Genomic DNA, 17,897 nt, shown 5'->3' on the forward strand with positions numbered 1-17,897 from the left:
AAACTAGGGAATAAGATGCGAACTTAAACCTCGTTCCTGACAGACATGTAAAGGACCTTTTTTGTTTTTCATTTTTAGAAACGTAGCGGAGGAGAAAAAATATGAAAACATTTATTTATTTATTTATTTATTTATTTATTTAATTTCGGGAATTCGTGCTTTGACTATTCTTACATAATACAAAACTTAAATTCTATGATAAGCACGGTATACATTTTCCAAAAGTGATGTTAAAAACATTTCACTTGTTCTTCTTGTACAGCTGATTGTGCGTAGAATATACCCCCCCCCCCCCCCAATCCATTTCGAGTCTCAAATATAGATTTAAAAATAAACATTACGGTATCTTAGGAAACTGTGATGCAAAGTGCGGTTTTTGCGTCTTAGAACGTATGTATACGTCATTTCGAGTGATATAAAAAAGAGAGAGAGACGAGATATTCACATTCTTGAATTATGATGGCACACGACATGGAGCGAGTACTGATGTCCCCGGCGTTCGAAGTGTTTAACAAGCTTCGGCTGGCAGGACAGCTTTGTGACGTGGTCCTCATCACCGACGGTGTTCAATTCAACGCCCATACAGTAATTCTGTGTGGCTGTAGCTCCTACTTCCAGTAAGTAGCTGTGACCCATATATGAAGATGCGAAAACAGCAAGGAGTCAGTTTTTATCTCTCGTTAGCAATGACTTCTCCTTGGCAATAAGGCTCTAGGATGACAGAAAGTTTATATTAATATACATTATATTAAATTATATTAATGTAGGTCAGAGCTGATCAGAAATATTTCTGATAAGTGTACCACCTTAACTTTTACTATATAATAATAATAATGGTATAAATATATAAAAAGGGGACCATGTCAAACAGGCAAAACAAAGTATTCCGGGGGACTTGCCCACCAGCCCAAGTAAAATATATTAAAGGGGGAGCTACTGTTGGAAAAATAAGAATTAAAGCCACCGGTCCCTAGTTCTTAGATGCCTATGAGATCATCTGTAGCAGGGGGTCCTTATCTCTGCTTAATTTCCATTTGGGGGTCCCTGGTTCAGAAGATTTAGAAAACCCCTTATTTAACTTTGCCTGCAAAACCGATATTTATTAGATGAGTCACTTCTGGATTGTGTTTCAGGGCTCTGTTCGCCAGTGACTGGAATGATTCAGGAAAGCGGGAGTACCAACTCCCAGGCATTTCCCCAGAAACACTGAGGCAGGTCATAGAGTATGCCTACACGTACTCTGTGGTCATCACAGCTGACAATGTGGAGAACCTCCTGGCAGCTGCTGATTATCTCAGTGTCTTGGGCATCGTGCAGCGCTGCTGTGATTTCCTGCATGAGCAGCTCTGCCTCAACAACTGCATTGGCCTTCTTAAAATCGCCGATGTCTACTGCGTAAACGAGCTGCACCATTCTGCATTCAACTTTATCTTGAAAAACTTCAAGGAGGTTGCCATCAGCTCAAACGAGTTCCCAGAACTAAGTCTTGAACAACTTTCTGACATCATCGAGCAGGATGAGCTTAATGTCAGAGAAGAGGATGTGGTGTTTGAGGCCATCCTCCGGTGGATCGAGCACAAGCCTGCCACCCGAGAGGCCCACATTTCAGTCCTATTGGCCAAGGTGAGTATAGTTATACTATGTTCTCATTGACTTGTGTATATAACAATAGAATGCTCATTGAGTGAAGTCCTTATTACTGTAGCTAGAGACTGAACCTCCATTTCCATGTCCCATAAGTCTACAACCAAGGCTTCCAGGTATTCCACCTGGGAGGAGAGTGTAACAAATAATGGAAAACAAAACACTCAGATGTCTTACATTAAACAAGTGTTAGCTGACACATCTGAGACTTTCAAAGTAAATGGCTTCAGCTAAAGAAATTAAAATTTGCACTTACTGCTGTATCCTTAATGTTAGGAATTGCTCATCTCCAGAGATTCACAGAAAGCACTAAGGAACTCATGGGAATTCTCTCATTCTCTCATTGTTTCCTGTGTAGATTCGGATGGCTCGTATGGATCCGGAATACTTCATGAAAATCGTCAAAGCCAACGATCTAGTGAAGGCCAATGTGGCGTGCAGGCCAATTATCACTGATGTACTGAAGGTCATCTATGATCTTCATGATGAAAGTCCACTCTCTGATTTTGAGAACCCACTGATCCGCCCGCGCTTGCCCTCTGATATTTTGCTGGCTGTTGGTGGATGGAACATGCGCACGACAAACTGCATTGATGCATATGACACACGGGCCGACCGCTGGGTGGATATCACGCAGGAGGAGCAGAGCAACCTAGCTGGTCATGGCACAGTGTACCATGATGGGTTTGTGTACTGCATTGGGGGGTTTGATGGGCAAAATTTCATCAATACCGTGCGCAGATACGACCCGATCACACGAGCATGGCAGCAGATGGCCCCCATGCACTGGAATCGATGTAATGTTAGTGTGGTCGTGCTCGATGGGCTCATCTACGCCATGGGTGGCCATATTGGTTTCAGGCCCCTCAACATCGTAGAGTGCTACAACCCAATAACCAATGAATGGACCCAGATCGAGCACATGAATGAGAGGAGAAACGATGCCAGCGCCACCACCCTGAATGGCAAGGTAGGGTAATGGGAGGGCGTCTGACTGTTTACCCTCATTTTCCCCTTGAAATTGAGTATTTTACACAGTCATGAATTCTCATTCTCTTCAGATTGCTGATTTTAATCCACAATTACTATGTTCAATACATTTAAGTATTTGGATAAATGCATTATTGGTCTCCATTAGTGGCACATTGGGTAGTGCTGTGGTGTCAACTCCAAGACTTGTGAGATAGATGAAATGGTGTTCCCATGTCAGGTTTCCTTTATTCTGTTCCTGGGGGAGCAGAATCCAAAACTGTTTGCAGATTTCCCTTTTCAAACAGCCATACTAAACCTGAAAATTAGCTGATTATGGTGTGTTTGAGAAGGGAAATTTGCAAACTGTGTTCCTCCAGGAACGGAACTGGGGAACCCTGTCATACACTATGCATAGCACATACTTTTATTTTTGAGTCACAATGAACTTTATCTGTAACCTCCAAACCCCAGTCATATACAGTATAACGGTCTTCACAGTTTAACTGGTTTTCATAGATATACATCTGTGGGGGCCACAGTGGAACAGAGAGCCTTTCTACAGTGGAGTGCTTTGACCCACTCTCTAACGAATGGAGCTTGATCACTCCAATGAGCACTCCCCGTCACAGCCTTGGAGTCACGGCGTATAAAGGCAAGATCTATGCGGTGAGAGATTCCTTTCTGTGTCAAATCTCACATTTTACCTGTAAGACTCATGGTTTTTTTGTCTTTGCTGCTGTGTCTTTCATTGTGATACATTTAAACCAAACAAAACAGTTAAATGCCAGAAATACCTGCTGCAAAGGCTTATCTTTATACACATAAAAAACATATATGCTACCCTCTTTAGCCTCCCTGCATTCATTTCTGGGTTATAAATGGATCTGCTGGGGGGGTCTCTGCTACTAGCTCGGGTTGTAAAGTTTAGATTTTTTATTAATTATTTTCCCTAGTTCCAGATATAATTAGTCAGATTGTTGTTTTTTTCAGTGTCTGATTAGCTTCAAGTGTTCGTTTTAAGTAATAACAATAAAAAAGCAAAATATATTAGCATAAGGAGTCTTTTTTGAAGGCTCACAGTTTTCACCGAATCATAAAAGTTTTCTGTTGCCCAAATCCATGTTTTCATTGCATATAGGTTGACTTCTGTATATAAGCTTGTGTCATCTATAGACAATGGGAGGTTCTAAGGCGCCTGCTTTCATAGGGTGAAAATTGCTTAAGAGTTCATGACTTTGGGAAAGTTGATGTTTGCCCATCCTTTTGGCAAGCAAGTGATAATGAATCTTTGGCATCTCTCAGGTGGGCGGTATCAACAGGCCTGATCGCCTGCAGACCATGGAGGTCTATGACCCTACCACAAACCGCTGGCATGCTGTGGCCCCCATGTCCACACCGCGCAGTGATTTTGGCATCGCAGTGGTGGACGACCTCCTATTTGTGATGGGCGGCCACGATGGGTTTGGGGTAACTAACAAGGTGGAGTGCTATGATGCGGGGACAGGCAGCTGGTATCGTGCGCAGGACATGAGCAGAGCCAGAAACCATTTCAGCTGCTGCGTAGTGCCTGCGCACCCCCGCATCATAGAATATGCTTCACCTCGTTAGTCCCTAATGGCCGCCAAGGAGGAGAGAAACCCATCTGCCCACAACAGCATGCCCAGTACGTAACCTCATTTACACCCCCCACCCCGAATTCTTTCCCTATAACATACATTGAGTTTATATAGACACCTCTTTTTTTCCCCAGACTCTGCTTCCTCATTGGAAGGTGTGTTGGTGGGATCGAGGTCTTTGAAGACGAAGCTGTCCGGAAGTAATTTTCCATGGCCTCGCTAAACTCCTCCCACACCTGAGTTTTTACCTCGACGACCGCCGAAGCCGCATTCCAACATTTCATCAACGCTGTCCACCAGCGGGTTGGGGGATTGCTGCCACAACAGGCCACAGCTCCAGTCAGCCGCTTCCACAATGGAGGCATGGAACAAGGCCCATTCGTACTAGTCAGTCCCCTGCGTCCTCCAGGACATGGGAGAAGCTCTGCTGGAGATGGGAGCTGAATCTTCTCCTGACATTGCATACTTAAAATAAAGTTTTCTTTTTCATATTATCTAGTTTGTGAAAGCGTCATAAATTTCCCATTTTGGATAAACGTTGTTCTCGTTTGACGGTTCTCTTCAGAAATTCCGCTGCAACCATCGGTGATTACTAATTAAGCACTAAGGCAGGGGTGCCCAAACATTTTCCCTTAGTGGGCCAAAATGAAAATCTATCGGAGGACCGCGGGCCAAATGTAATATTTTACACAAAATACAAACACTAATAGTAAAGTAAAGTAGTTTTATTTATCAAACAGTTATCTAACCTTCCTTTCTGTGTAAATAACATAAACAAAATATGACAAATAAGTCATATATAGGCATTTAGAACACGTCTAAACTTTTGTAATCACATATAGTGCAAAATGTCAAAGAGTGCATGTCCAACAGCAACACAACAACAACAGTAGGAACAATATAATTGCACCACTAGTGAGAAACATGAAGCTGTTCTTTGGCGTTTATCAGCCTATAAATATTAGGTTGCAGCTGACTCACTGAGAGGGTGAGGATGTCCTGTAGGTGTGGGTCAGTCAGAGTGCTTCTGAGCCTGGACTTGTTAAGGTTCATTACACTAACAGTCTGTTCACAGATGTAAGTGCTGCCAAACAAAGCTAACATGACCTGTGCATGTTTCCTAATGTCTGGGTACCTTTCAGATGAGACATGTGTGTAGAAGTCTTTCAGGTGTAGTGACATGAATGTATTCTTTAGCTCAGAATCACACTGAAACTCAATTAGCTGCATCTGAATGTGATCAGGCACTGAGTCCACACTTATGGTGAAGGGTTGAGAAAACAGCTCCATGTCACCTCTACTTTCCATAAAGTCCTCAAAGCGCAACGCAAAGTCCTGGTCCAAGTGTCTGAGAAGTGCTGCATATTCAGGCAGTCTCTGCTTCACCAGGTTGACCTCTCTCAGACTAGGGAAGTGTGCAAGGTTTCCTGGGAAGAAGTGAAAGAGCTGCTAAGTCGTCAAATAATAATAAATATTGCAACATAAATGTTGTTTTATGTACTTTGAAAGAGTTAGCCTTACAATTTTATTACAATACTTTTTAACAATACTTTTTAACTGCACAACAGTGGAATATGGATATGTTAGTAAATGCACTTACTAACATATTCCACATAATATCAATCCCAGTAACTGCACTTTTATCATGTGAGGTGCAGGTACATGCTGCCACCTTTCCTCTCCATTATCACTTGATTAAATCATAAGCATTTTTACAATCACAAAAAATATGCAAGCTCCAAAAGACAAACAAAGCGCATGTCTGCCTGTCAATCAAGTTTAAGAACCATGGACAGCGCTGTCCCTCCGCAACACAGTTAACAAGGCCGGGACTTATTTACGGCATAAAATACAGTATGATAGACATTATCACCATTAAAACTGAATGTGTATGTGTGTCTCTGTGTGTGTACAATGTATTAACCAACCTGCTGACAGATGTCGACAGAGTAGCTGCAGCTTCGACCTGAAGGCCATTATGTGGTCAAACAGCTCAGTGATGATCTGATCCTTCCCTTGAAGCTGAATATTCAGGGTGTTGAGCAGGTCAGTGATGTCCACCATAAAAGCCACGTCACAAAACCATTTTTCATCTGTGGGGACTTGAGTGTCACTGTTCTTGCTTGTCAGAAACTCCGCGATGACATGCCGCAGCTCAAAAAATCTTTTGAGGACTTTCCCGCGGCTCAGCCACCTCACCTCTTGGTGGTAAAGCACATCCTTGTATTGTGAATCAACCTCCTCTAGAAGAGCTCTGAACTGGCGGTGTGAGAGCGCTTTTGATCGTATGCAGTTTATGATTTTAATCACGTCACGCACCACGTCTCCCATACCAACTGATCTGGCACATAGTTGCTCTTGGTGCAGGATGCAGTGGTATTTTGCCACCTTACCTCCACATTGGGAAACCTTCTGGGAAATTAGTGTGGCAAGGCCTGTTGTCCTCCCAACCATGGCAGGTGCTGCATCAGTTGTTATCCCAACCAATTTTTCCCAGCTCAGCCCGTTCGTATCCAACACTCGCTCAACGGCTGCAAACAAATCCTCACTTTTTGTTGTGCTGCGCAGTGTCTCAAATCCAGCCAGCTCCTGAGTTATTTCCATGTTTTCATTTACTCCCCGTATGAAAACCAAAAGTTGTGCAGAGTCCGAAATGTCCGTGCTTTCATCACACGCCAAAGAAAAGGCGACAAATCCAGCAGCCTTTGCTTTAAATTGCTCCTTAATGTCTCGAGACATTTCTTCAATACGACGTGTCACAGTATTTCGTGAGAGGCTGATCTGGGAGAAAGTTTTTGCCTGTGACGGGCACATGATTGTCGCAGCTATGGACAGACACTCCTTAACAAAGTCACCCGTTGAAAATGATCTCCCTGTCCGGGCAATTAGCGCAGTAATCTCAAAGCTGGCCCGTGTCGCGCTGTCCTGGGCTGTCGAGGGCCGTGTAAGAGTCCCTTGTTGCCTGTGAAGTTTAGCCAGCAGCTCCCTGGTCTTGTTCTTTCGCGCATCACCTTTGAATTGCGAAAATGCTGCGTGCTTCGTCTCATAATGACGACGAATGTTATACTCCTTTAGTATAGCAACAGACTGGTTACAAATAAGGCAGACCGCTTTAGCATTTATGTCAGTGAAAAAATATTCTTCCTCCCAGCATTTTTTAAAATGTCTTTTGTCTGTGTGCCACTGACGATGCCGCTCCATGTTGATAGTGGCTTAAGCTAGCAGCCTGGTGGTGACCCGCCACAAACTGGTTTGATCCCGTATGGCGGCAACAAAGACTCATGGGACTTTTTGCAAATTGTTAAAATATGACTATTTATGAAGTGTGGAAATGTACATATGTGCACAGATATTGTCATGCCCGGCTCGTCCGCTCCTCCTGTGTGCCACGCCCCCTGATTACCCACGTGTTTTCTCCCGATTGTACCCAGCTGTATCTAGTTCATTTGCTCAGTCCTGTGTATTTCAGTCCGTGTCTTACCTGAGTCCTTCGTCCGTCATTGATGTCAGTCAGTGTCCGATGTTCCCTGTTCCCCGAAAACCTTTGATTAAATCCCCGTTTGCCCCGAATCCTGCCTGCCTGCTTCCTGATTCCCCGCTTGCCCTCACGATCGCCGCTCTGCCCGCGGTCGCCCGTGACAGATATACTCTACATTACCCTTATAGTTGCTTGTATTTCAATTTTAGTCTTAGATATTTCAAATGTAATCAAAGCACCATGAGTGAGGACTGTATAATATATATTAGTTAGGTCAACGTACACTAAAAATAAACGCACTGATAGCTACACTGGGATTCGTGCTTTAAGAGTTTTTGAAACAAATTTTAGTACAGTAATAATTAAAAATTTTAGATATCCATTGGCGGGCCAATCTAAATAGTACGGCGGGCCAACCTTGGCCCGCGGGCCCCACTTTGGGCACCCCTGCACTAAGGTTTTTCGTAATCCATTGAAATACTGGTTTAGTGCAACCCCTTCCCCTGGGACCTACAGTAAACATAGCCGGCAACTTGAATTTGGAGAAGTGATGTTACCTCTGGACTGATTACAGTATGTACTGTACACGATATTATTATATTGTGGGTGTCAGAGTTTGCGGGTGCGGACGGGCAGGCTGGCAGGAAGGAGGCAGGGAAGGACGAAGCAGGGAGGTAGAATACGGGGAAAACTGGGGTTTTATTAGGGGAAAGACGGCTATGGGCAGAACAGGACATAACAGCACTAACATCAATGACGGACATCGGACAGGGCAAGATGTGGACTGATATAGACAAAAGACATGGTGAAACAACAAGATACAGCTGGGCATGATTGGGGAAGCACACGTGGATAATCAGGGGGCGTGGCACACACGACGATCGTACGAGCCGGGCATGACAGTGGGCCTGCGTTCATAGTGGGGTACCGTAGGGTTAAATTTTAGGACCACTACTGTTCCTAATTTACATTAATGATATTGACACCAATACATACTGTAAACTGGTTACATTTGCAGACGACACCAGGGTGGGTGGTGTAGCAGGTACTGATCTAGCAGCGGAGAGGCTACAACGGGATCTGGATTTAATTAGCGACTGGGTGGATACCTGGCAGATGGAATTTAACATAGATAAATGTAAGGTAATCCATACAGGGAGCAGAAATATAAAAGTACAGATATATTATGGGTTCCATTGAAATAAAGGTAGCTGGTTATTAGAAAGATCTCGGTGTGTATGTTGATTCTTCCATGTCAGTGTGGGGAAGCAATAAAAAAGGCCAATAGGATGTTAGGTTACAACTCTAGGTGTGTGGAGTTTAAGACAAGGGAAGAGATGCTACAATTATACATTGTTCGAAAAAATTTAAGGAACACTTTTTAATTAGAGTATAGCATCAAGTCTATTAAACATCTGAGATATTGATCTGGTCAGTTAAGTAGCGGAGGGGGTGGTTAATCAGTTTCAGCTGCTTTGGTGTTAATGAAATTATGAACAGGTGAACTAGAGGGGCAACAATGGGACGACCCCCAAAACAGGAATGGTTTAACAGGTGGAGGCCACTGGCATTTTCCCCTCCTCATCGTTTCTGACGGTTTTTTCACTAGTTTTGCATTTGGTGACGGTCAGTGTCACTACTAATAGCATGAGGCGATACCTGGACCCTACAGAGGTTGCACAGGTAGTCCAACTCCTCCAGGATGGCGCATCAATATGTGCCATTGCCAGAAGATTTGCTGTGTCTCCCAGCACAGTCTCAAGGGCATGGAGGACATTCCAGGAGACAGGAAGATACTTAAGGAGAGCTGGACAGGGCCGTAGAAGGTGCTAAACCCTTCAGCAGAACCGGTATTGGCTCCTTTGTGCAAGGAGGAACAGGATGAACACTGCTGAAGCCCTAGAAAATGACCTCCATCAGGCCACTGGTGTGAATGTTTCTGATTGTTTGGTCAGAGACAGACTTCATGAGGGTGGCTTGAGGGCCCAACGTCCTCTAGTGGGCCCTGTGCTCACTGCCCAGCACCATAGAGCTCGATTGGCATTTGCCATAGAATACCAGAATTTGCAGGTCTGCCACTGGCACCCTGAGCTTTTCACAGATGAGAGCAGGTTCATCCTGAGCACATACAAGGGCTGGACGCACAGGTCATGACAATTATTGTGTTATATTAGTATACTACGGGGTTAGCAAAAATATTTCTGAGCTACAGTTATTAAAGGTACCACCTTAACTTTTGGCATATAATAGCTGTGTAAAAATATTACAAAAAGTGGACCACATCAATCAGTGGCAAAAATAATATTCCGGGGGACCTGCCCTCTAGTCTAAGTGAAAAATATTTTTAGGGAGCCACTGCTGGAAAGATAAGATTAAAGCCCTTCCTGACCCTACTTCTTAAGTACCTATGTGATCATCTGTGGCAGGGGGTCCTTAGCTCTGGTCGATATTCATTTGGGGGTCCCTGGATCAGAAGAGTTAGGAAACCCAAAATTATTAAATGAGTCCCGTTGTGGTCCTGTTTTTTATTTTTTGTATGTCTCCTGTTTAAGTTCACTGAGAGTGACAACAAACTGGAGACAAATTCCTTGTGTGATCAGCCAAAAAGCTGATTCTGACTGACATCTGGATTGTTTTCAGGGCTCTGTTCACCGGTGACTGGAAGGATTCGGGAAAGCGGGAGTACCAGTTCCCAGGCATTTCCCCAGATACGATGCAGCAGATAATGGAATACACCTACACGTACTCTGTGCTCGTCACGGCTGAGAATGTGGAGAACCTCCTGGCAGCTGCTGATCGGCTGAGTCTACTGCCTCAATGAGCTGCGCCAGTCTGCATTCGACTTCATCCTGAAAAACTTCCAGGAGGTTGCCATCACCTCAAACGAGTTCCCAGAACTCACCCTGGAACAACTTTCTGACATCATAGAGCAGGATGAGCTGAATGTCAGACAAGAGGATGCGGTGTTTGACGGCATCATCCGGTGGATCGAGCACGAGCCTGCCACCCGAGAGGCCCACATTTCAGTCCTATTGCCCAAGGTGAGTATAGTTATACTATGTTCTCATTGACTTGTGTATATAACAACAGAATGCTCATTGAGTGAAGTCCTTATTACTGTAGCTAGAGACTGAACCTCCATTTCCATGTCCCATAAGTCTACAACCAAGGCTTCCAGGTATTACACCTGGGAGGAGAGTGTAACAAATAATGGAAAACAAAACACTGAAATGTCTTACATGAAATAAGTGTTAGCTGACACATCTGAGACTTTCTATGTAAATGGCTTCAGCTAATGTACCTTTAATGTTAGGAATTGCTCATCTCCAGAGATTCACAGAAAGCACTAAGGAACTCATGGGAATTCTCTCATTTTTGTTTCCTGTGTAGATTCGCATGGCTCGTATGGATCCGGAGTACTTTATGAAGATCGTCAAAGCCAACGATCTAGTGAAGGCCAATGCGGCGTGCAGGCCAATTATCACTGATGTATTGAAGATCATACATGATCTCGACGATAAAAGTCCACGATCTGACTTTGAAAGGTCACTGATCTGGCCGTCTGGTCGGGGTCTGGGCTGGTGCGCTTCTCGGCTGCTGAGGGGTCCAGGGTGGTCTTCCGGTTTCCTCGCCAGAGGAAAAAAATGGGGTCCACAGAGAGTATATACGGGGAGTGAGAGTGTGTGTACAGCGTTCATTTCTGTGTGTCTCTATGTTGGGTGAATGTGTAAATATTTGTTTATGTGTGCATGACGGTGGGAACGTATGCTTGTATATGTGTGTGCCTGTTTGTCTATATGCATGTGTCAGGTTGGGTTCTAGACTCCACCTGAAATAACATCTCGGGCTCTATTCCCCCCCGCCACACTCCCTGCTGGTGGATGGGGCACCTGGCCACTGGTGCGTTGGTGGTTCTCGATGTCCAGGGCTGGGTGCTCGGGTGGGTGCTGGCTCGCCCGCGGCGATTGCCTGGCGGGATCTGGCCCTCCTGGCTCTGTCGGGCCCTTGCTGGGGGGTGGGGGGGCCCTTGGATCTCTGGGCCCAGGGCCTGGTCTGCCGTGGTGGGACCGGCCGCCGGTGGAGCCTGCGGGCTCGCCGCCACGGCCCCCTGGGGCTCCTGCACTGTGGCTGCCGGATGGCCTCCCTCCGGAGCTCTCCTCTGCCCTTTTCTGGGTGAGGGATGCTATTCTCCCTGCGGTGGTCCTCCGGGGGCTCCCATGCCCTGGGGGGCCTCTGGCTGTCTGGGGTCCGGGCCTCCTCCGTGTCTGCTTCATGTCCTTGGGGATGGGGCTGTGGCTCCCCACACACACTACTAGACATTTACATGGAGAAACCTTTTGAACACCAGCGCGCTCACATACACAGGTGTGCACACAGGGGTACAAACAGGTTCTCACAGACACACACTGTCTTGATCGGCTGCTGCTCCTTAACATGCTCATTGTGACTCGTACAGATGTTGGTTGTTGTTTTCTCTCATCAGCAGGTATTGAAGCAGATTATCTGTGGTTTTCTTTCTTCTTTTTTTTTTTCTCTTTTCCCTCGCTCTCTCTCTATTTCCCTTCTTCTCCGTTTTCGTCCTGCTGTCCCCCTCTCTCTCCCTCTCTTGAGGAAATAAATAAAAATAAATAAAAAGAAATAAAGTAGTCCTCCGCAGAGGGGGGGTGGTGGAGGGAATATATATAAAAAAAAAGAAAGGCCACTGATCCGCCCACGCCTGCCCGCTGACATCTTATTGGCCATTGGTGGCTGGAATTTCCGCAAAACCAATTGGATTGAAGCCTATGACACCCGGGCCGACCACTGGGTCGATGTAACGCAGGGGCAGGAGACTCGCCAGTCCGGCCATGGCAGTGTGTATTTAAATGGCTTTGGGTATTGTTTTGGGGGTTTTGATGGCCACAATTTCACCAACACTACGCAGATTTGACCCCGTCGCACGGACATGGTAGCACATGGCACCGATGCACTGGTGCCACTGAAATGTTAGCGTGGCCGTAATTAATGGTTCCATCTATGTAATGGGTGGCCATTTACGCTTCTCGCCTCTAATCATAATCGAGTGATATGACCAAGAAGCCAACGAATGGACTATTATCCAGCCCATGCATGAGGAGCGACAGGATGCCAGTGCCACCACCCTGAATGGAAAGGTAGGTTAATAGGAGGGCGTCTGACTGTGGTTACCCTCATTTTCCCCTTGAAATTGATTATGTTACATACTCAGTAGCTCGCTTTGTCTTCAAATGCTTGATTTCAATCCATAATTTAATATAAGTTCAGTAAACGTCAGTGTTTAGATAAAACATAAATGACCTTGCATTGTCGCTCTGCATTAGTGGCACATTGGGCAGTGCTGTGGTGTCCAGCTCTGTGTTTTTGCAATTTTTCCCACAGCCCAAGACTTGTGAGATACAATAACTGGTGTTAACGTAGGAGCTTTACCCAATTCCAGTCCTGGAGGGTCAGAATCCTAAACAATTTGCAGATTTCCCTATTCAAACAAACCTAGTGAACTTAATAATTATCTGATTAAGCTGCGGTTCACAAGGGAAATGATCACAACTAACTGTAAATTCCCTACCAATGCCCATGTGCTTCCTGTGGTAGGTTCCAGGTTCACCACCACCCTGTACCAAATAAACTTTTATGGAAGATGGATGGATTAAACATGCATTAGCTAAATGTACATTTATGCTTTCTAGATCTCCATCTCCAATCATATACAGCATAACACACATCACTTGTGAACCATCTTTCCTAGATATACATTTGTGGGGGTAACAATGGAGCTCAGACCACTTCCACTGCGGAGTGCTATGATCCACTCACGTGCGAATGGACCTTGATCGCTCCCATGCGCACTCGCTGACGTGGCCTCGGAGTAGCTGCATATCAGGGAAACATCTATGCGGTGAGTGATTCCTTTCTTGTACTCTGAAACAAAGGAGTCAAATCTCAAGATTTATCTGAGACTCATTTTTTGTCACTGCTGCTGTGTCACAGATTGTAATGCGCTTAAATCAAACAAAAGAATTCAGTGGATGAAATGACCTGCTGGGAAGGCCCATCTCAATACACATATGCTCCCTGCATATCTGGGTTATAAACGAATACGCTTAGTAAAGCTTAGTAAAGCTTAGATTTTTAATTATAGTTATATTCTGTAGTTCCAGACATAATTGCTCTGTTTGTTGTTTTTTTCAGTGTCTGACTACAAGTATTATTTTTAGTACTAATAAAAATAATAATAAAAGTAAAATATATGAACATAAGAAGTATTTCACTGAATTGTACAGGTTTTCTGTTGCCCAAATCCACTTTTTTCACTGCAGTTATGTTGACATGTATGTTGAACACAAATTAGTAATAAGCTTGTGTCCTATATACACAATGGGAGGTTCTGTGCAGTCTGCTATTATAGGGCGATAATTCCTTAAGAGTTCCTGACTTCCAGAAAGCTGATATTTACTTATCCGTTTGGTACCCGAGTGATCACTTACCATTGGTGTCTCCCAGGTGGGCGGTACCAACGGGGCTCATCCAGTGCGGAGTATGGAGGTTTATGACCCTGCAATTAATCAGTGGCACGCTGCACCTCCCATGAAACAACAAAGGAGCTATTTCGGCATCGCAGTGGTGGACGGCTTGCTGTTTGCAATGGGAGGCTCCGATGGCTTCAAAGTCACTGCAAAGGTGGAATGCTACAATGCAGAGAAAGGCAGCTGGTTCCGTACGCAGGACATGATTACGCCCAAGAGGAACTTCAGCTGCTGCACAGTGCCCCCCTGCATCATACAGTACGCTGCACCTCGCCCACCTGCCCCCATCTGCCTGCCTGGTGGGTAACCAGGTTACGCATCTACCGGTGTGGCTAGCATCACTGGACTTAATCAACAGAAACAGTGGACACTAACAAGAATCAGAAACATTCACCAAAATAAGGAAAATGCCTCTTGAATAATGGACTGAGGGAACAGAACTTAGACCTTACAGTGGAGTCAGAGCATAGAGGTTAAGGCACTAGAACAGCTATCAAAATGCAATTATGGCAAGACAACTGCTTTCCTTTGTTATCGGATGCTGTAATGGTTTGCTCCTGTTGTGTAACATGCCACTTGTTTGCATGCATTTGTTAATTGCCTTGTTCTCTCCAACCATTTCTCTGTCTTAGAGCATCTGCCAAATGAATAATACACAGAGCACAACTATAGCAGAGCTCAGCTGGGACCTCCTGCATGCTTTTACAGCAAGCAATGAGTGTGCTCTTCTAGAACAGATTTAATATCTGGCTACGGTTGTTGGGGACACATGTGTTAGATATGTGAAATGCTTTATTCATACAACTAAAGCCCTTATATTTGTATATTGTATTATATTTGTATATTTGTATAATTTGTATTATAACCAAGATGCAGCCAAAGCCCCAAAAATAAATTCTGAATATCAATCAATTAACAAAAACAATACAGAACAATGTTCTTCAACCTGATCCACAGGAACCCCCAGTCCATCCACGTTTTTGCTCCTTGCCAGACAGCTGGTGCTGGGAGAGAGCAAAAACATGGACTGCTGAGGGTCCACAAGAAACACTGATAAAACATAATATATATGCAGACCGAATGTCTATGGCACCCCCTAAAGGAGCATCATATGCGTAAAGAACTGCTTAAGGTTTCATGCCACAGCACCCTCCAGAGCATGAAAGCCAGCTTCTGCTTCTGGTTCCAACACTTAGCCAATCTACTGACCCTTCATCACCGATTGCTGAGTTGGAAACATTCAGGTGGATCAGCTGACCTGCATGCTTGCATCCAATCAGAAGCAGCAAATTTCCCTCCATTTTCCCCTTCTTTTTCTCTTATCAGCTTACAGTTATATTTCCTGTTGCTCATCTCAGTTTGTCCTAGTCAATTAATATTCTCTCATTTGTTAAGTGCTACTATTTATTGTCTTTCTGTGAGTTAAACTGAAGGTTACTTTCCCCTATAGACCGTCTCTTCCTGCTATCAGGCAATCATAGGCCAGTGGGACAGGAGGGAGGGTTCTACCCTTTTTCACTCAGGGTGACTGGAATTTTCCAAACAAACGGGCAGTTTCAGAATCCCCCATTTGTTGCGGTCTCCAGAAAAGTGTTACATATGAACCATGTGGTACAGTCTGATTAGACGAAAGCATCCCATAGAGCTGTTTCTGATCTAAATGAACAAATTCTGAATTATGACTCTTGAGCTTTGTTGATTTTAGAGTTTTCTGCCATCTGGAGTAGAAAAAAACACACATTGACTTATTGCAGACTGGTGCAGCTGCATTTCTGACTTATTAAGTCGAAATTCTGATTTTTTTTCCCTCACAATTCTTACTTTATTTCTCATTATTCTGAGTACTTCTCTAACAACCAGCAATTAGTCGGAGACATCACTTCTGCTCCAGCTTTAATGGTTCAGTGAGATTTGCATACAGCAGCAGACAGGAGCGAAGGCTACAATGGCTGTATCTGCTCTGTCCAGGCATTTTATTATTTCCAGTTGTGTGTGTGAATGGCAGCCTACATCGGAACTTGCAATTAATTATCCTGTAAATGTTAAGCTGGTTTGCAATGAAAATGGGCAATAGAACTTCTCTCTTGCCTAATAAGTTGTGGTACAAGCATATCTAACGTTAATGCTTCGTGCATTAGACCAGGGGCGCTGTAAAGGGGGGGTAAACGATGACGATTCTCGGGGCCCATGACTGAGAGGGGGCCCAGAGAAGCCCCCAATAAACTGTGTGGGGGGCCCTGTCAAGATTCCTTTCATGGGACCCAAAATCCTTAGCAGCGCCCCTGCATTAGACATATATAATATGATGTCTACCGTTAATGTAATAACTGCCAATAATGTGCTAATTTTCCCCCTTAATGTAATAAAGGCTGATACAGTAATAACTTACCAATATCATACTAACATATTTGAATCAAAAACGTATCACATTATTACATTATAGGCTTTATTACACAAAAAAACGGGAAAATTGTTATGTTATTAGCAGTTATATTAACAGTAGTTTATAGTAGCTGCTATTAACAGCAGTGATTAGCTGCTACAGACCCTAACAATCACACAATTTCTTTTGACTGCTTATGATTTTTTGCACACTACTGTACACACACACACACACATATATGTACATATTCATATGGTTGATTGCCCACAAAACTCAACTGTGATTAATCAGCCTGTTCTCCAGACCAAAGAACAGTGAAAACCATTCTAACTTAACCTACAAGAAGCAATTCCAGAACACAAAGAAGAAGATGTGCTAGATGTCTTTATGGGGACTCTGCATTCATGTCTATGGGCAAAACCCTAATCCCAACTATGAAAACGTTATCCCCTACCCAGCCCCAACCCACAGTCGTTGCTGTTGTAGTTCTCTCCTACCATTTATATTGTCACAATGAACTATATCCTAAGATGTACAAGTAAAAAGTTTGTATATAGTATAGCATGAAAAATAATAATAAGAAGAAAACTCAGCCAGAGTGGAATTGTTTTATATAAACACTCGTGCGCTCTTGCGTTGTGTACACCCAAAATGGCGATTCCACAATAAACTGCGGCTATATCGAGTGTGATGTTAGCTGCAAAAGACGCAAGCAGATCCCAACTTCACTTTGCTACACGTGCATTGTAAAAGCAGGGCCACAAACAAAACAACACCTACGTCTCTGTACTCGATTCAAACGGAAAATGTCGCCAAATCCATTCACCATTTCACTATGTGCTAGCTAGTCATGGCGCGAGCATTAGCTGCGGACGCGAACAGCTTCAGCTTATCTTGCCACAATTCAGCTCGACTGTTTAAACTTCAGCCAAAGACAACATTCTGTGTTAAGTGAGAATTCTAACGATAAATAATAATTACTTACATCGTTCAATGGGCGCCCTCGGAATATCTGTCCTGCCGCTACTCCCATCCACTTCTAGCTTAACTCGTCCATCTGTGTGGGTGCGCAAGAACGATGGGTGCCGTGAAGCTGCAGGAAAACAAACTTAAAAACCTGCACGAAAATATATTAAACGTGGAGGAGTTAGTCGGCAGAAGTGAGGAATTACAAAAAAATAAAATAAAAAACGATTTCTCAAGAAAAGATCATAAAACAGGAAAATGGTCAATAGCTCATGGAGTGATATTGCACACTGTAC

At 44.1% G+C, this 17,897-nt stretch overlaps 1 protein-coding gene across 3 annotated transcripts in view; it reads left to right on the forward strand.

Moving 5' to 3' along the window:
- Positions 1-462: 462 nt before the first annotated feature.
- Positions 463-17,897, forward strand: part of LOC125721019 (kelch-like protein 10) — a 43,302-nt gene continuing 25,867 nt past the window's right edge. The window contains exons 1-6 of one of the 3 annotated variants that reach the window (XM_048996932.1): positions 463-617; positions 1,134-1,623; positions 2,003-2,614; positions 3,133-3,282; positions 3,919-4,279; positions 4,367-4,501. In XM_048996932.1, coding sequence (XP_048852889.1) covers positions 472-617; positions 1,134-1,623; positions 2,003-2,614; positions 3,133-3,282; positions 3,919-4,224 — 1,704 coding nt within the window. In that variant the 5' untranslated portion in view covers positions 463-471 and the 3' untranslated portion in view covers positions 4,225-4,279; positions 4,367-4,501. Of the gene's footprint in view, positions 618-1,133; positions 1,624-2,002; positions 2,615-3,132; positions 3,283-3,918; positions 4,280-4,366; positions 4,531-17,897 lie in introns of those variants that run through there. The other 2 variants (XM_048996934.1, XM_048996933.1) reach the window with 2 other exon arrangements.

This window comes from Brienomyrus brachyistius, unplaced genomic scaffold (assembly GCF_023856365.1).
Source record: "Brienomyrus brachyistius isolate T26 unplaced genomic scaffold, BBRACH_0.4 scaffold27, whole genome shotgun sequence".
Taxonomy (NCBI): Eukaryota; Metazoa; Chordata; class Actinopteri; order Osteoglossiformes; family Mormyridae; genus Brienomyrus; species Brienomyrus brachyistius.